General features: G+C 39.1%; 1 protein-coding gene across 9 annotated transcripts in view; it reads left to right on the plus strand.

Moving 5' to 3' along the window:
* agrn (agrin) overlaps positions 1-19,073 on the plus strand; it is a 421,410-nt gene extending 402,337 nt beyond the window's left edge. For 5 of the 9 annotated variants that reach the window (XM_028452860.1, XM_028452862.1, XM_028452868.1 and 2 more), the window contains 6 exons: positions 473-560; positions 1,786-1,809; positions 4,098-4,130; positions 8,069-8,293; positions 13,776-13,879; positions 16,521-19,073. In XM_028452860.1, coding sequence (XP_028308661.1) covers positions 473-560; positions 1,786-1,809; positions 4,098-4,130; positions 8,069-8,293; positions 13,776-13,879; positions 16,521-16,681 — 635 coding nt within the window. In that variant the 3' untranslated portion in view covers positions 16,682-19,073. The remainder of the gene's footprint in view (positions 1-472; positions 561-1,785; positions 1,810-4,097; positions 4,131-8,068; positions 8,294-13,775; positions 13,880-16,520) is intronic. The other 4 variants (XM_028452864.1, XM_028452865.1, XM_028452869.1 and 1 more) reach the window with 1 other exon arrangement.
* Positions 19,074-20,386: the final 1,313 nt, after the last annotated feature.

Genomic DNA, 20,386 nt, shown 5'->3' on the forward strand with positions numbered 1-20,386 from the left:
TGGGTAACAATGCTGGGTTCGTGTGTTTGTAGCAGAGTGTGGTGGCAGTAGTTATTATCAGCAAAGCAATATGTAGCATTGTGTGTTTCTGGCTCTTTGAGTGAAAGCTACAATATGAGCTTTCATGTCGGTGCTTTGTGCATTGATTTCAAACCAACGTGGCAGCTACTGTATATGAAAACGGTAAAATGTGACACTCGAGTATTCATGGCATCTTTTTCATCATCTTTTGCTGTTCTTCTACGAAGTCTTGCAATCCGACCGTGGTTTGCCTCACGTACGCAAGTCACCGCTGATGCTATTAACCTTGAGCGCGTGGATGCTCGTCCCTTTTACGTTAATTAAAGCTACGAACCCTGCAGCTCTCCTCCACATTCCTCATTCGTCCACTCCCCATTGCCCTCAACGCAGATCACTGTACTTTTACTGTTATCGATTGGTGTGATCTCATCCACTTTCCATCTTCCAACAGCCATCTACGAGAAGGCAGCGGGAGAGACTGAGGCCGTGGCATTTGACGGTCGTACATTCATTGAGTACCACAACGCTGTTACTAAGAGGTAAGGGAGAGGACAGGGGGAGCATGTCTTTAGCTCTCCTCTGTAGAGCTGCTTTTAGCCAAGGCTGAGGTGACTCTATTCATAATATAATCAGTGCTGAGGTTTCAGGATGAAGTGGCCAACCTAATCTCATGTTTGTGACCACTTCTCTTTGGAGAGGATCTCTCTAATTAATCAGATGTACTTTAATGATCCCAGGGGGAAATTACTTTCTTACAGAGGCTTGAGAAATATTACAGATGAGAAGAATAAACACTAAACAAAGAAGAGAGAGAAAAAAATAAATAAAACATACAAAATTAAGACTTACATGCACACATTACAGGGGAAAAATAATAATACAAATGTACACATATACTACAGATATATACTAGTAATATATAATAACGTAATATACTAATTGACATTAACTGTGATTGCAGCCTGGCTAAGGAATAAGACAGTATAAATCTTAATCCAGACAGGGTTTGTGCTAACTGGATGATGACAAGCATACAGTAGTTTATAACAATTAAAGGAGGTATTGCGTAAGGGTGTCCCGATATGATATTGATATTGTAAATCAGTCTAATATCAGATAAAACAACAGACAAACAAAAAGAGAGTTTGTGTAGTCTGTTGGTGTTTTTATTCTATTTTATTTTATAATTTTTTTGTTCTTTTAATGTGTATTTCTTTTGCTAAATTGTTTATTCTTGTTAATGACAGTGACAATAAATATCTATTTTACCTGATGAAGGCTTTTGTAACCGTCCACACTACAAAATAAGTCATATTTAATTTAGTCGTTATCGGATCGATATCGTACTGGATGTAAAACCGTTGTATTGGGACTTCCCTAGTAATGAGTTAATGCACTTCTATATAACTAGCTTAGAGAGCAAGTACAGGAATAGATGAACTTGTCTGCTAATGAGATGTTTTTTCTTTTTCGTTCATAATGAAAGCTGAGAACACGACATTTACCTAATGAACCACAGACATCAGAGCAGCTCAAACCTCTCGTTAACTTACCGCTCAGTCTTTACACAAACACTCAGAGGTGTGAAAAGCCTGTCACACTTCAGTCAGAAAACTGACGGTTCCACGTGTGTGTCTTGGTGTGTGTGCTCTGGTGTTTTGTCCGAGGGTCCCGCCTGCTGGTCCTTCCTGTCCTTTGCTCGTTGTCTGCACCTGGTCTCTGTCTCACGTGAATGTCTTTCACTGTCTTTCCTTTTCACTCAAGCCAACTGACCAATGAGATCCCAGAGTGAGTAGATCAACCACTGGGGAACTTCCCAGCATCAAACTAACAGCTCCGTGCCCTAAAACCCCCCCATCGTTCTGATAGTTAACCCAAATAAGGATTCAAGTACATTTAGTTCTTTTTGATCCTGATTTTTTACTCACAGAAAACATCTTCAGTGTGAAGTCAGATTTTATTTTCTAGATTCATTTCACAGGTTTTATTCTTTCAAGCACTTTTTCTCAGTCTCATTCGGTCCTGTCTTTCCTTCCAGCACAAACAGGAAGCATGTGTGTGCATGGTCAGCATTGTGCTCGATCCCCTGAGAGAACCAATCGCTAAACAGAGATTTTGAAACACGTAGTATGCATGGTTGTAATGAAACAAAACGGCGTGCCATGCTGTATGGCATAATGCGTTTGGGAGGGAATGAAATCTGTGAGCGAAGAATTTGATAAATAGCCTTTAAAGGTGCAGTCCGCAACTCTCAGATCCCTCTCTCCCCCTCACTCGCCACTGCTCTCTTGCCCTGCCTCCAAACTTTCCAAAGTCTCTCCCTCAGAGGAGCTAACAAGCTAACGTTAGTCCAACAGCAACATCACAGTAATATAAAATGCTCTGTTAAAAGCATATTACTGCAGCGCTTCTCCCTCTCAATATGCACAAACCCCAGCAGCAGCAGCAGCAGCAGCAACAACACAGTGTCACTTACAGCAGCCCACATGAACACATGCGCTACAGAGTTCTAGTGTAACAGTAACAAATCAAACATAATGTAAATAAGGCAGCAGTAATTACCTTTCAAGCAGAAAAGTCACCAATTCCATGTTCTACTTCTCCAGACCATACACTGTAAAAAAGACTGGGCTCTAGCTCTAGGAAAGGGGTGGGGCCTGTGAGCAACAGCTGTCAGACAGCCCATCAAACACAATCCTGGCTCTGATTGGTTCTTTTTGCTCGGTCGTGGTGCATTCTGGCAATCTGCCAAAGGCTACAGTAGCAGCAGGGGAGCTCAATGAGTCTGTTTTTTTCACACAAACTATTAGTTTGATGTAAAGCTGTCATTACATAGTGACAGCTAAATAAGACAAAAACTCACTTTTATAAGTGTTGCAGACTGCACCTTTAATCTACTCTCGGTTTCATGACTTGGTTATTCATGGTTTTTTCTTCACTCTCATTAGCTCGGTAAGTAACCTGCTTTTAAAAAACGTCCCGCTAAGCAGCCAACCAGAATCCTCCTCAAATCACGCCGACTAGAATTACCCCAGAGTCCCCGATCCCTGCCAGGGCTTCTGTTGTCTCTTTTCTGCCAGATCTCTTACAGTAATTGTGAATAATTACAGTGTGTGGTTGAGAAAGGCTGTGACATATTCATCTCACATTTGTCTCCTCCTTTGTAGATTAGACCTCCAATTGAGATTTCTCCACAGAGTCCATCCGTAGGCATCAGTCTCACTTAGCAGGAGGGGACAGTGGTCCTTGAAGCCAGACTGTAAAATCTTTAATAGATGTCACGTTTACTGAGCACCAATGTAAGCAAAGCAGAGCAACGGTGCTACGTGATAAAGGGGCGCCAATCAATTCAGCACAATTTGTAAAGGAAATGAATAAAACTCCTCCCTGGAGGCGGTTAAATGCCGGAAAGGCCAAAATGTCACAGTCTCACCTTGGGTAAACGCTTCCCTCGTTATTTACAGCTGCTTTGATCACTACTCTTTCACTTCTCCGCCCAGATCTCAGAGCGCAGGTCGATTCACTCAAGCCCCATTATTCCTGTGACAAATCATACCTCGGCGTGACTCTGCAGCGATACGGCGCTTGACCCCATTTTTTAACAATCACCCATTTTTTTCTCATTCACCACTTTCATCTGGAGACAGGCGGTAATTGCCACAGCACTGCAGCGAGCAGCGCCATAAATTCAAAGGAGTTGTTCGATAATTGGACTAAAGCAGTTTTGTAGTTGTGTGTACGCTGACTGTGAATGCACTTCATCTACGCGGCTGGTTTTAGGAAGAAAGTAAAGAAACGCTCGGTCCTGATCTGAGGGTTTCTGTTCACAAGCTTTTTTAACCGTTGTGCTGTTTTTGGGGGTGGGCTGCACACTTCCTGTGATCACACAACAGTTGTTGTGACGCTTGACTCAATCGATGTTGCAGCAGAGCCAACAAGTTTTGCTTTTTTGCTGCTTCCGGGTCTAAACTAGACCTCTGTGAGTTGCCCAAACCCGGCTCACAGCATCCTTCCTCCCCTTCCCCTTTTTCTCCTCGGCGCTCACACTTGCATGCCCCGCTTCCTTCTCCATTAAGTCCCGAGTCTCTGGAGAACCCGTCTGAACAGAGGTGAGTCGCTCACAGTCTCTCCAGCCTTGCTGCCACCACCTCACCTCCACACTCCTCATTCTCTCCTTCTCTCCAGACAAACTCTCCATGATCTCTCACAGGGCTGAGATCATGACCCACATGCATGACACAAAGCCAAGTCAATACCTCCCCTCTCTCACAGGCTCTCTCATTATTCTAACTACTACTGCCACCTAGAGGTGAAACACAAGTATGCACTGTGAGATGCCTGCTGAGAAGCTGAGTAGATAACACTCAAAGTCTATGGACTGTAGTGGTTGTGTGTGAGCTCCAGGGAGCCGTGCACCGCCGCTGTTTTTATTCATGATAAATTCAGCACTTTTAATAACCTTGACCTTATCAGCAACAAGCCGCTTGGATGGAGATTTATTTTGCCCTGTGAGCTCTTTGAGGGTTTGCCAAGGAGAGGCTTCACTGAGCTCTACCATTGTTTGTTTCTTTTTCTCTGAGGAGAAAAAATATCAGACGCTTCGTAAGTCATGCTTTTTTTAACAATTTCCTTAGCAGTTTACCTTAGCAGTTTACCTTAGTCACAACAGTTTACCTTAGCAGTTTACCTTAGCAGTTTACCTTAGTCACAACAGTTTACCATAGCAGTTTACCTTAGTCACAACAGTTTACCATAGCAGTTTACCTTAGTCACAACAGTTTACCATAGCAGTTTACCTTAGTCACAACAGTTTACCTTAGCAGTTTACCTTTGCAGTTTACCTTAGTCACAACAGTTTACCATAGCAGTTTACCTTAGTCACAACAGTTTACCTTAGCAGTTTACCTTAGTCACAACAGTTTACCTTAGCAGTTTACCTTTGCAGTTTACCTTAGTCACAACAGTTTACCTTAGCAGTTTACCTTAGCAGTTTACCTTAGCAGTTTACTTTAGCCATAGCAGTTTACCTTAGCAGTTTACCTAGGAAGTTTACCTTAGCAGTTTACCTAGGAAGTTTACCTTAGCACTTTACCTTAGGACTTTACCTTAGCCTTAGCAGTTTACTTTAGCACTTTACCTTAGTCTTAGCAGTTCACCTAAGAAGTTTACCTTAGCCTTAGCACTGTACCATAGCAGTTTACCACCTTAACAATTTACCTTAACCATAGCAGTTTACTGTAGCACTTTACCTTAGCCTTAGCAGTTTACCTTAGCATTTTTAATTTAGCACTTTACCTTAGCCTTAACAATTTACCTTAGCATTTTAATTTATCACTTTACCTTAGCCTTAACAATTTACCTTAGCCTTAGCAGTTTACTTTAGCACTTTACCTTAGCCTTAGCAGTTTACATTAGCATTTTAATTTAGCACTTTACCTTAGCCTTAGCAGTTTACCTTAGCATTTTAATTTATCACTTTACCTTAGCCTTAACAATTTACCTTAGCCTTAGCAGTTTACTTTAGCACTTTTCCTTAGCCTTAGCAGTTTACCTTAGGACTTTACCTTAGCCATAGCAATTTACTTTAGCACCTTACCTTAGCCTTAGCAGTTGACCTTAGTGGTTTACCTTAGCCTTAGCAGTGAACCATAGCAGTTTACCACCGTAACAATTAACCTTAACCTTAGCAGTTTACTTTAGCACTTTACCTTAGCCTTAACAGTTTACCTTAGGACTTTACCTTAGCCTTAGCAGTTTACTTTAGCACCTTACCTTAGCCTTAGCAGTTGACCTTAGTGGTTTACCTTAGCCTTAGCAGTGAACCATAGCAGTTTACCACCGTATCAATTAACCTTAACCTTAGCAGTTTACTTTAGCACTTTACCTTAGCCTTAGCAGTTTACCTTAGCAGTTTACTTTAGCACCTTACCTTAGCCTTAAGTATTTACCTTAGCCTTAGCAGTTTACTTTAGCACTTTACCTTAGCCTTAGCAGTTTACCTTAGCCTTAGCAGTTTACCTTAGCAGTTTACCTTAGCCTTAGCAGTTTACCTTAGCCTTAGCACTTTACCTTAGCCTTAGCAGTTTACCTTAGCCTTAGCAGTTTACCTTAGCACTTTACCTTAGCCTTAGCGGTTTACCTTAGCCTTAGCAGTTTACCTTAGCAGTTTTCCTTAGCCTTAGCAGTTTACCACCTTAACAATTTACTTTCACAGTTTACCATAGCAGTTTATCTTAACAATTAACCTTAGCAGTTGACCTTATTACTTTTAAGGATCTGTTTTGAGGAAAGGCCTTAAATTGAGTTTGAGCTGAGGTACTAACCTGTGCTGTCCATTTTTTTTTCTTTTTTTTTTTTGATAATTCAACACTGATTATCAAAGGAATTCCTTTTTTTGCCGATAACAAAAAGAGCCGCTGCATTAAAGACGCCTCACCCTCTCCCATTGGTCAGTCCTGTGTGTGTTTGTGTCGTCTGTTGTGTCTAATCTTTGTCTCCAGCTGTGAGCTGCTGTTGATCTCTGTGTTTAATCCATATGTCATCTGTGCTCTTGTCTTCATCTTGTCTCTGTGTTGAAAATCCAAAAGTGTTTGTTGTGTATAAATCAAGAATTTAAGAGCTGTTGCACTAAATGTGTCTGTCCAAGGTATTGACCGTCTTTGGTGAGTTTTGCTTCTCTGGTTTTAAATCCAAAGGTACACCCAGGTGATTCCCATTTGTATAATATAGTGAGATTAGTCCCATTATTTGCTCTAAATTTCTGACTATTTTCACAAATATTGTATTTTTTTATTCTTATTTGTTGAAATCTGGTGAATACATTGGATTACTTTGTGTCGGTGAGGGTTGGGTCAATTATATTTTTCAGTTACAATTATGTTTTCAATTACCCATGTTCAATTACAATTATTTTTTTATCCTCATGAAGTCAATTACAATTATGTTCCCAATTACTAAGCCTGAAATAAATAACCTAATAAAAGTTAATCTTCCTCTTGTGTTAACTCTCTGTTAGCATCGCTAATGATAACGGGTCTAAATCAGCTGTAAAATACACACAAATATCTATCATGTGATTTCTTTCCTATCTATTGGTTACCTTGTTAGGCTTATTCCTAATCAATGAAAATATAGGTTTTAATATTTTTGGTGTGGGCGTCTGAGCCTTTTTTGTGACAGTATAACCCTCAATTTGAATTTTTTTTTAAATGGTAAAATGCTCGAAAGCTTGATCTGAAAAATGTTTTTAGTTATTGTTAACTACATACAGTATGTGTAGAACTGTAACATGGTTCCCCAGTTTTGTGCTGAATTATAATTGACAATTTTTATAGAATTTTCATGGAAATTACAATTACAAAGTCATTTATCGAAACTCAATTACAATTTAATTACGATTACGACAGCAACATATTATAAAAAAAATACAATTATAATTACGCCATAATTGTAATTAATTATCAATTTTGCGATTACAATTATAATTGACCTCAACCCTGGTGTCGTCCACTCTAACCCAGCCATGAAAAAATACAGGAGAGATATCTATTAGTGTGCACGTTATGCACGCTGCAGCAACGGCTAAGTGTAGCATGCCTCATGATAGCTGGAAGGCTTTGTATGTAAATCAGCCTCGCAGCAGTAAGCATTGGAGAAGCAGGTGCCTAAATCCCCCACACACACACACACACACACACACAGCGATGCTATACAACGACAGCACAAGATACAGGAAGCAGCACAACATTTGAAGCTCAAAAGGATGCGGGTGTGCAAACAGCAGAGCAGCCTCATGCTTCTGCTGGCAAACTTGCATCTTGATTTTTGCTTGCAGCTTTAGTAGCAGATCTTACGCTAACCCTGCAGCTTTCTGTCTGAGCGAGCAAACAGAGCCTGATGTCAGAAAATGATTTGTAATGTAACTAAAGTCAACACCAGAGGTTCTTCTTCTGCTTCTTTTATGCATAAAAAGACACATTTAAAAAAAATCAGCTGCACATGTTTTCTTGTTCGGTGTTACTAATGCGTGTACACTCTGTCCCTGTAGTGAAAAAGCGCTGCTGGTCAACAAATTTGAGCTGAGCATCCGGACCGAGGCCACTCAGGGTCTGGTGCTGTGGAGCGGGAAAGGCGTGGAGCGCTCCGACTACATCGCCCTGGCCATCGTGGGCGGACACGTCCAGATGACCTACGACCTTGGCTCCAAGCCGGTGGTCCTGCGTTCCTCAGTGCGCGTCGACACCAACCGTTGGATACGCATCAAAGCCAGCAGGTGAGCAGGCAAGCTGCGAGGCAGGTGTTGATGGATTTCACTAAAGCCGCCCTAATCCTGCTTGTATTTGTGCTGCTGCAAAGCGTGTGATCTGTTGCGTGTATCCGCCGCTGCACACTGATCCCTCGCACTGTGATGGTTGTGATTAGTCGCAGATTAAACTTATTTTCATGCCTGGTAATGCATGAGGGCGACGCATTCCGTGTCAAACTGCAGGGACATGACTGGGAATGTTTTAAAAGCATAAACATGCAGGAACAGCCTTAGATCTACCTATAAAAGCAAGGGATCTTTTGAAAGTGAATTAAGCCTTTAATCACAGAGAGAGAGAGTCAGAAGCAGTGCACAAATACATCATAAAAACTGTTCATATGTGGGGTCTTTCTCATTACATAATGACAAATGTACAGTAGCTGCTTTGTCTAAATTCTCTTCTTTTAAATCAACAACACTCAGGGCTTTCATGGCTTTTTTTAGGGGCCTGGCAACTTGTTATCCTGCATGTTCTTATTCTTTCTTCTTCTGAGGAAATCCTACTTTCCATGCATGAAAAATCACAAAATTCTGCCCTAATATCCAGTCCCATAGCCAGATTGCCAAAGCTACAAAAACAGGCCAATCATCCTACAGGTGGTGCTAGGGCTGGGCGGTATACCAGTTCATACTGAATACCGCTAAAAATTTTCGTTATGATAATAATTTTTAATATACGGCCTTACCGGTATGTTTGATTACACAACTTTCGGAACGCTACGCATTTCAGACCGGACCCTTTTTAACATTGCACCTCTAAATAGGAAGGTAAACAGTAGCGTTCTGGTGTTTGTTGTGGTGTAAATCATACGTGTAAATGTATAAGAAAGACACAATTGAAAGCTCTGAAGCTGCATGTGAGCATGTGCCTGCGTGCGCATGCCTGTGCTACAGGAGAACAACACTCACAGCACGGTTAGCTTACTGTAATACACAAAAAACAGAGCAAAGGATCGTAATTTGTAATTCCTATAACGCGGAAATACGCTGCAAACAAAACGCTACCTTATTCACCATAAGAAACCACCACACCACTGAGGATGCAGCATTTAAAGCTAGAAATCAAGCTAATGCTAAAGCTAAGTTAGCATGGCAAAGAGCTATTGGGCTGCTGTTGCAAACTTGTTTTATTACTAGTGTGGAATTATTCTACAATATTCACTCATTATGACAGTAAAATAGCTGTGAACACCTGATTATGCATGAAAAAAACATACCGTCATATACCGTGAAACCGTTAGAATTTTGAAAAATACCATGATATACATTTTGGGTCATACCGTCCAGCTCTAGATGGCGCTACAGCAAGCCTCTGAATAATACATTTTAAAAATTCTCCAGAAAAATCAACCATACATTTAAATTTATTGAAAAATGATTAAGTCCATCACTCTTTTTTTGTCTTGATAAACTGTAAAACGTAATAAACCTTTGAATATCTTCTCTTACAGTTTTTGGTCATTCGACACCAAACTTGTCCAACACACACAAACCATCTGTTAACATATACTTGCAAATTGTTGCTAAATAAATTGTCAATGTTCATGGATTTTAGAGAATGTTTGGAAAAATATCATCATTTCGTCCCAAATACTGAATTCTTTACAGCATTTTGAATTATTCTCTCATGCAAATAATTGGTGTTGATGCAAAAATGGCATTTTCAAACATCAGTTTTTCACTTATGGAGCCAAAAATAAATAATTGTTAAAAACAAATTACCAACGTCTTCATGCTGCCCTAAGTTTTTGTGTTAATAACGTGTGAAATCTGCCTTTAAACGCTGACAGCTGCTGCCTTGTTTTGCCTAGCATTGCCTGGCCCCAACCATCGCTGTGCAGCAGCTATAATTTTAAATGACAAACCAGTTTTAGAAATGGGGAACTGGAAAAGTATGTGGCTGCTTTGATCATTTGTGAAGCACGTTGAAGAAAGTTTCCCTAATGATGCATTCGGTGACCTTTTACCACAAAGACATGCAGCCGAGAATAGATCTCACAACCTACTCTGCCAAATGATTCAAACCCATAATATCAAGTGTTTTAAACAGTCATGAGCTCAGTCTAACTGTGAGACGTCCACGCTGAACTCCATCCTCATCCCACTACACACCAGTAACATTGATTATTTATCTTAAAACCAATCTAGTATACAACTTTAATCCCACCTCGATGCCACGTACATCTTAATCCTCTCCTAAAAAAGGGCATGGATACATTTTCTCACATTTCTCTTTTCTGAAAAAGTGGATTATCCAAATCCAAAGCACGGTGTTAGTATTTATTGGTTCTAATCCTGCTGTAGAATAAAGTGATCTCAGTGCACGCAATTAGATCTGCCTATTGATTTAAAACGACCACTGTTTAAAATGGGAAACTAATCCGATCTGATCAGAGGACCACATTACCACCATGTCTGCACATGTTGACTGAGTTTAACACAATAACAAGTTCAGTCTTTTTTGCCACATATGCTAATAATAATAAGTTTAATCTTTTGTTCAAGCACTTCATCTATGAAACAATTGAGCGAGGGCCACGTTATCAACATGTCAGCATTTAGCACAATGACTAAGCATTAATACAGGAGAGAATAAAAGGTTTGTGTGTGTTTTAAGGTCATTTTGGTCTATTTTTCTTGTCATTTGGTGTATTTGGTGTTTTCTCTGATTTTGTATGTATTTGTTGCATTGTTCTGTTTTTTTTTTGTTTTTTTTTTGTCATTGTGTGTGTTTTAGGAGTCATGCTGTGTATTTTTGTTTTTGTTTCGTATAATTTTTTCTGTCATTTTGTGTATTTTTGTAGCCGTCTCCTGTAATTTGTCAGTAAATTTGTGCATTTTTTTTGTCATATTGTGTTTTAGGAATCATTTTTGCGTAGTTTCGTTATCAATTTGTGTATTTTTCTGTCATTTTTTGCCTTAACTTTAAGGACGGCACAAAATGTGGTCCCTGTGTCGCCAGTTGCTACAATATTTGAGGGCTCACAGCTTCGTCATGCTTATATCACATGATGGCACTCATTTTTTATCTTAAATTGTTGAAATAACTGTAAATTATTTCCAAATCCTGCAAATGCCTCTCAAATTATTTCACAACGTTAAGGAATTTAGGTGAATTATTACTTTACATACGTTACATATCGTTGATACTCGGGCACATTAACTAACACGAGTCAACAAAGAAAGTTATGGTTTTGCTTGGTAAGTCAAAGTGTTAAAAAGTTGACCTAAACACGCACTTTGTGTCTTTTTCACACACAAACATAAAAATAGTAAATACGTTAAAAAAAAATAATAATAAAAAATGACATTAAAAGTCATCTTCTTAGACTTTTATACTGCATTTGTATTCCTTATTTGTGGTTTCAATGATTTCTTCATTTAAACATTGACCTCTGTATTTTAAGCGATCACAGCAGATTGCACACGGAGTCATTTGATTGGTTGAATCGTGCAAGGCAAAACTGAATCTCCTTTGGAAGCCACTTATTCCATTTCAGACTGGGAAGTGTAACTGGCTCACATGCTGAAGCTTTGCTGGCGTGATTGGATGAGGACCTGAAGGATTAGCTGATGTGGGTGTAAATCACAGCTCACAGTGTGTGCAGCTCATCCTCTGATGACACTCACTTCATCCAGTTTAAAGTCCTGACACTTTCTAAGTGTGTGTGCTAATGTGAACGTTTGCTGCTCCACACGTGCACTGAGAAATCTGCTCTGCAAAGGCAGATGTTTACATGCTTCATGTAGTGAAAGTGCAGAAATAGTCTTCTATACCAGTTGTTCTCAACCTTGGGGTCCAGGACCCCATTTGGGGTCACAAGACACTGGGAGAGGTTCACCAGATGCCTTCAAGAAACTAAGAACATTTTCTGAGCAATTTGAGCCCATATTTGCTTATTTTTACTGTTTTTCTACAACTACACCAAACTTGCTTATATTTTAACCTATTTTCATCACTTTTTCTTGCCTTAATTTTACTCCTTTTAATGCATTTTTGCTACATCACTCCCATTTCTGCCACTTCTCCATCCAATTTAAATGCCTTTTCTGCACATTTTTTTCACTTTCAAGTCATTTTGGACACTATTAAACCCTTTCTGCATACATATGTTGACCCATTATTGTCACTTTTAACCTCTGTCCACCATATTTCCTGTTTTTTTTTTTTGCCAATTTAACCACATTCACGATTTGTTAAGCCCATTATTTGCCAGTTTAAACTAATTGTTCCTACTCTTGAAATTGCTTTACCCCAACTCCGCTTTCACAATTTCTGCCACCTTTAAGCCAATATTGACACTTTTAACCCATTTTACCACTTTTTCTGTCGGTTTTTGCCCACTCTAATTTGCAACTTTTAACTAATTTCTGTGTTTTTTTAACATCCCATTTCAACACCTTTTCCACCATTTTTGGTCACTTTCAACTAGTGATGTAACGATTAATCGTAAGGCAGTTAAAAATCGATTCATAGGTATCACGGTTGATATTGATTTTCTGAAAATTGAATCGCAGTACTTTTTTTAACCAGCAGAGGGCAAGTGTACAAGTGTAGGCGGCGGGCGGAGTCTGCTAATACTTTCTTTCTGGCCGCCTTCTACTCTTAAATATGTTAATAAATGATTCATTACCCCTTTAATACCGAAAGAATATCTGTAATACTACTTGAATATCTGTAAAAGTCACGTTTTTCTATTAGCTCTGTCTGCTAGCATAGCTTCTCTTCTTCACTGCAAGATATCTGCATGCCAACCGACCACTATGTTACCAGCGCCCTCTGCTGGTCCAAACAAATATGACGTAATTTTTTTTTTTTTAAAGTCCAATTGTTGAGGCACAAAATACATTTTCAGTTGCACTTTTAAAAAGAAAAAGAACTATTATGCAGTTTGGCATTGTTTATTATAGAACCAGAATTTAAATTAATAGGCTTCATTTTCATTTGTATTATTCCTTTGTTTATTTCATTCAAGGTTTATTTTTAGTTAAATTGCATTGTTTTGAATAGTTTATCAAGGAATTCTTTTGACAATGAAAAACAAAAGGAAAATAATACAGTATTTTCTAGTTTTTTTCCCCAAAAAAAATTTGTCTACAGTCCCATTTTGTAAAATAAATTGTGAGAGAATCGTATCGTGAACCCAGTATCGTGAATCGAATCGTATCGGGAGTTGAGTGAATCGTTACATCCCTACTTTCAACCCATGTCATTAAACTTCCTGGATAACAGTGGATATTATTAAGATAAATAAATAAATATGGTTATCACAGATACTTAGAACATTTTGCTGATTGTTATCGAATGTTTATGTCTGTGTTCAACCACCTTCAGGTACAGTGGGGGTCCTCGGTCTCTCTCACCTTTATTTTGGGGGTCGCAGGTTGAAAATGTTGAGAACCACTGGTCTATACGACGTCTCTCACTCTTTCTCTCGCTCCCATTCAGAGCGCTGCGAGATGGTTCGCTACAGGTCGGCAATGAGGCAGCGGTGACGGGGTCGTCACCTTTGGCAGCTACGCAGCTGGACACGGACGGAGCGCTGTGGCTGGGTAGGTGCCTCTGCAACAACAGTAAACAAATAATCGACAGATTCAAGGACATGAAGTCAAATTTGTGTCATACAGAACAGTAATTCTCAAATGGGGGTACGTGTACACGTAGGGGAACGTGATGGCACTACAGGGGGTACTTGAGAGGGAGAGAGAGGAAAATTAACAAAGGAAAGCATTAAAAAAAAACACAAAATGAGAGAAAAATATACAGGATAATAAAAAGAACAGACAAACAACAACAAAACACACACAAACACACTAAGAGAGAAAAATACTTTCTATTACCAGCAACACACAAAACGACAACAAAGACACACTAAATGAGAGAAAAATACACAACATCACTACAAAAATAACATACAAAACAACCAAGCGACACCAAAATACACTGAGAGAAAATAATTTAAATAATATCCACAACACACAAAAACACACTAAATAAGAGAAAAATGTACTGAATAATAAAGAGAACAGACAAACAACAACAAAATACACAAAATGACACCAAAAACAAACTAAATGACACAAAATTATCTTGATTAGAACATGAACTGAAAATACAAGGAACAGCATTGGTCCCACATCAGGAGGGAAATTACCATAAATGATAAAAAAATATAGAAATAAATCTATTTAGGAGGAACTAAATACTGTTTCTTTCCACTTATATACAAAATGAGATTCTTTAAAATATGTTTTCACTCATTCATTCCATCATTATGCTCTATAGTTGTTTGTTCACAGAATTCTGAGCAAAATGTAGTAGTCGGACATAAGGGGGTACTTGCTTTCAAAAGTAAGAGAAAGGGGGTACTTGAGCAAAAAAGGACTATCTATATATACTGCATAAAGATGATACAAAGATATTCAATAATAGAATAAAGTTTGATCTTAACGTTCATTAAAACAAACAAATAAATAAATGTTAGCAGCTACGGCAAAAGCTCAGGGTCAGTTAAGATAGTCTGAATTGAACTCAAAGATTATGTATCGCGATAACGATATGTTTCTTTTCAAAGGAAAAAAGAGCAAAAGAATTGCTGTTGTAAAAATAACCATTTGACTTTAACTTACGTCGTACCCAGAAACTACATCTGTCACACCTGTTTGTATCGTAGCTGGTGGATAAAAGGCTTTAGAAGTGGACCAATGAGCTCTCTGGGATTACAGGGTTTTTCTGCAGAAAGCAGTGAAGTTTGAGTGAAAGAACGTCCCAGATCGCACGCATATGTCTTTCCGATGTCGGCCTCAGATCGTGTGTCGGCATTCTACTCCTGATACCACTTCTAAAATTGTAAAATGTCACTTTGATGAAGCTATTTTTGTGCTGGGGCTTTTTTGGCTATACTGCTGAAAATACATTTATGATCATGAACTGTGTCTCTCTTTATTTTGTCCACACATAATAAGCTATTTAGTGGTAGTATATTGTTTTTTTTTTGTTGTTGTTGTGATATTACCATATTCCTATCAAATTTAGGTAAATACTCGACTATGGATATGGAGATATTTATACTAATTGAATGATCCAAGCTAAATAAAGGATAATATAAACTGTAGAGAGGCCGCGCTGAGCATTTTTAATCCATCGTTCAAACACCGATGTCTCTGCGACGTCTGTCCAATGACCAACACTCTCCATTATACGTCTCGCCGATGCAACTTCATTCATCGTGCCGACGTCGGTGAGATGTACATGTGCTATCAGGGGTACAAGTCGATTCAGGTTTTGAGACTAACTGACAAACTCAAAACCCGTCTGCGTTGCTGAACCTGAAAAGACTAAATGGAACCCTGTTATCTGCCTTCAGCTCAGTTTGCTCTAATGGTGGCTGAGGGAAATTGTTCCTGAAAGAACACACACGGCAAGGCCGGAGGAAATGAACCAGAAGACAAGAGGCCAAATAAAGTGCGACTGCTCTTCTAAAGAGAAGAGGCGGGTCTGAGAAAAGAAGGGGTGAAAGGGAGCAAGGGGGGAACAGGTGCTGAGAGAGCAGCAGTGTAGCAACAATATCTGATCCTCAAACATTGTACTTTATCAATCACTTTTTCACTTTTCACCAGGAAGTCCTTAAGCCCCGCCCACTCCTCATTCAGAGGAACTCAATTTTATTAAAAGCAGCAGAGATAGAAGATGTAGGGAGCTTAACTCGGGTCGGACCAAACGGTAGCAATAGAAAACTATTTTAGGGTCCAGACCTAGTTAGTAAAGATCTGATCTATGGGGCCACATTATCAACGTTCATGTCAGCATCAGAGGAAAGACCAATCTGAGCATTAATGCGGGAAAAAAACAAAGAGTTTCTGTCTTTTGTTGTCATTTTGTATATTTTACTATAATTTTGTATTGTGTGATGTTTTATGTATATCTGTTGTCATTTTCCTTCTTCTTGTAATCATTTTGTGTATTTTTCTCATCATTTTGTGTATTTTTATTGTCATTTTGTGTTTTTGGAGACACTGTGTATTTTTGCTTTAATTTTTTCGTTTGTGTTTTTGTAATCATTTTTCTTGACCTTTATTTTTGTTACTTGTCATTTTTTTGTGTTTTTTGTTGCTGGAGAACCATTAGCTTTGATCCATTGCAGTGTCTCTTCCTGGTTCCTCTTCTCATCCCTCTCCTGTCATCCTTCCTCAGGTGGACTGGAGGAACTCTCTGTGGCTCGTCGGCTGCCCAAAGCCTACAGCACAGGATTTGTGGGCTGCATCAAAGACGTGCTGGTGGACGGCGTGGACCTCCACCTGGTGGAGGACGCTCTAAACAGCCCCAAAATATTACACTGCTCCGCCGCCAAATAAGCTGTCAGAGACAGAAAACCAGAGGAAAAATAAGAAAGCTTCCCATCCACTCCCTTCATTTTGCCCATGTCTCCTGCTGTAATTATTTTCTATTTTTGTATACTTTTCATTGCTTTTTATATGAAAAGAAAATTATTATGTTGTTTTAATTTTTTTGGTTTATATATTTTGCTCTTTTTTTAAAACTCTGCACCTGCATTCTCAGTTAACGGAGCTCCTGTTATACTTTAATTTGATTTTTCTTTTCTTTTTATTTCTTTTTTTCTTGCTCATTACTTGAACATGGTGGACCTTGCTGACGATCTCTGGGTACTGCCTTGTCTTGGTGCCATATCTATTATTCCATACCCCAAGCATGGCCTATTCATCTTTAAATAACATATTATTAATATTCCATTCCCCCGGGGAGAGCTGGATGTGCTACGACACAAAGGAACTCTGTATCCACTGCGGCGTGTTTTCCTATTAGAACTTTTTTGAAATATCCGTCAAGCTGCTATGGTGAGAAAGTACACAGTCAGAAGCACTTGATCAAACTCATCTCACAGCAACAACAACCAAGATCAAAAAGACTCCACTTCATGCGAGTCCCATCTGAGCCTTTAGTTTTGAAATATGACTCACTAACACAGCGAGAGAGAGAGAGAGAGAGAGAGAGAGAGAGAGCGCTTCATGCCACATCATTAGTCTTGACTCATAGACATGGAAAAATCATATAATATAGTATATAAATAATACCTGAGACTGTGAATATGTACGATGGAGAACTGTGTTCCTCGTGTACTATTGTGCGTTCTGTTCTACAATCAGCCGACGAACCAACGATGACCACTAAAGATGCATGCACTTCTGCAGTGTTGGTTTGAATCTGCTATTTCTCTGTTTTTGCAATTTTGCTTCTTCTTTTTTTCCCCCCCACCCTCTTACCAACTCTTTTTTTTAAAAGCCAACAGCCTAACAATCAAACAGCCCCCTTTTTTAATTCTTTTTAAACAGAAAATCTACAGATATTTGTGTCAGTCCCTTAGTCCTTTCTTTGTCTTGTTTGGGGTCTTTTGAGGTTTCTTTGGGAGCAGTTTGGTTCTGCAGGACTTTGTGGTGCTTAGGGAAAAAGGCTGATGGAAAACGGACGGACTGAGACGGAACGAGTCAACTAAACAACACACGCAAGGCTTGGTTTCTTTTAGCGAGAAATCCACGAGGAAACGACTTTTTTTCTCCTTCTTTCGGCTTTTTATGAAAGAGCAACAGTGATGTTCCCCGTGACCTTTTGAAGCCATAACAGCTGCAAAAACTGGGAACAGCTGGAAAAAAAAACCTACAGTACGAGCAAGTTAACAAAGCAACGCATGGGTTTGTATTACTAGTGCCAGTTCTGTAACCACCAACGAATTGTCGAGTCATCCGTGCTGGACCTCAATAAGCTGCGAAGACTGACCTAAAGACACTTGTTTTGATATGAGAACTTTGGCAATATCCTACGACATAATCATGCCTGTTTGTGGTTGAATATCAAAGGGTCTGGTACTTTTCTTTCTTTGTTCTGTTTCCCTCCTTAAATCATCCCCCAAACTTGTTTTTTTGTACAGCCCTGCAATTTGTACGTGTAAATTTAGCCAATGTGTGTTGTGTGGAGGTTTATGTTTTTAGTGCTATACACTGGAGCCATGTCAGAGGTGTGCGTTCACCCACTCAGTGATACACTTCTAGGTAACAAGGACGTTTGTTTCGGAGCTCCGAGTTCCTGCCACGAGGTCGGGGACTTCCTTCTTCTTCGGCGTCCCAGGAGGCTTTTAGATAACAGAAGTCACCGTTTTTAACTGTAGACTGCTCTTAACACACTGTTCTCATGAATTTGGACGGTTTCAGGTCAGATTCTGTATTTGAAAGGACGCAAGGACTGAACAGGAACCCGCAGTCCACGATTTGGATGGAATCTATGAATTGCCTTAAAAAACCCGGTCACCTCCACAGCGCAGATGACAAAGACGTCATTAGTTTTAATAGTTTCCCTCATTTAGCTGGTGTATTAGCCTCATCACCATTATGTAAATGAGTAATACATAACAATAACCACGACAGCTATATTAGGAATAATCCTTATACGCAAAGAAATGATGATATGGGGCCTCTGCAAATAGTCAGTTGGACTTTTTTTCTTTTTTTTTTTTTTTTTTTACAGAAATCCTTCTAGTTACTGTGTTATTTTCTGTTCCTTATTTATGTCGACATGTTGATTACCCTATGTGTCCGGCCTCTGTAAACTACTGTCAGCACAGACCTGGTTGATGGGCGGTGCACCGAGTACGAGCGGCATGACCTGAACATTACTAACTCAATGACCTTTGTCTTGTGTTCCTACCACCATGAAATAAAATGTCAACCAAATGGAGCTGTTGTTGTTGTTCTGGTTGGATTTTTGACCTTTTGTTATCATAGCTTTTTGTTGCTTTTATCTGACTGAAGCCTTCCCAATTACTAAACTGCATTTATTTATTTAGACAACCTAATGTCTGTATTGAACTGTGTGGAGACAATAAACTACTAGAAATGTTGTCAAATTCAAGGGCTGGGGGCCAAATCTGGCCCTTTAGAGCAGTGGTTCTCAATTATCCCTTTCTCATATTTCTGAATCCAAGTACCCCCTTTGTCTGACTACAACATTTTGCTTAGAAAACTATTTAAGAACAACTGTAGAGCATAATGATAGAATGAATGAGTGATAACACATTTTAAAGAATCTCATTAGGTAAATAAGTGGAAAGAAACAATATTTAGTGCAGTGGTTCCCAACCTTTTATGGATCGTGACCCCATTTTGATATCAAATTTTTTTTTTCTATAATTAGTTTTTGATCATGTTTGAGCTCAGATAATTTTTTTTTTTTTTTTTTTTTTACTGAATTTTAGTTGAACTAAAATGTATAATACACAAAGTGAAAGTATAGAAATACAGTTGTTTAAGATTGTGTTGTTTTAACTCTTAAAACAAACAATTTCAAAAATCTATTTAAAATTTTCATAAATTTCAGGCGACCCCACATGGGGTCCTGACCCCAAGGTTGAAAAACACTGATTTAGTGCCTTCTAGATATATTTATTTCTGTAGTTTTTATAATTTCTGGTCATTTCACACCTGATGTGGAACCAAGACTGACCCTTTATTTGTTAATTTTCCACTTTCTCTCTGAAGTACCCCCTGTACTGCCATCGCGTACCCCTAGGGGTATGTGTACCCCCATTTGAGAAAGACTGCTTTAGAGCATCCAGGAAAAGGTAAACAAAAAAAGGACAAAAACAAATTGTTGTTCAAATTACCAAATAATTTAGTTGTAGATGTCTCAGCTCAGATATAACAGATATTTGGAGGATTGCAATTTTCCCATGCTTTTTTCACGTGACTGCAGTCATTATGAATCACAAATTGTTCAAAGAACTCAATTTTCATCATCCTGAGAGCGTTGAGGTCTCACGTTGTTTTGCCTTCCAGAGTCCTTTTCTGTGGAGTTCTTGACCTTAAATATGACCTTGAGTGAAGGTCATGGTCACACATTGACCGAAAATGTTGTTCAATGGTACGAGTGGCCAATACAACACAACAGACTGGTGTGCTTTAGATTAGTTTCTTTGTTTGGGGCTGACCTTTGTCGTGCTGAGAGCGCTGAGGTCTCACTTTGTTGTCAAGGTCACACATTGAAAGGAAATG

This window comes from Gouania willdenowi, chromosome 7 (genome assembly GCF_900634775.1).
Source record: "Gouania willdenowi chromosome 7, fGouWil2.1, whole genome shotgun sequence".
Classification (NCBI taxonomy): Eukaryota; Metazoa; Chordata; class Actinopteri; order Blenniiformes; family Gobiesocidae; genus Gouania; species Gouania willdenowi.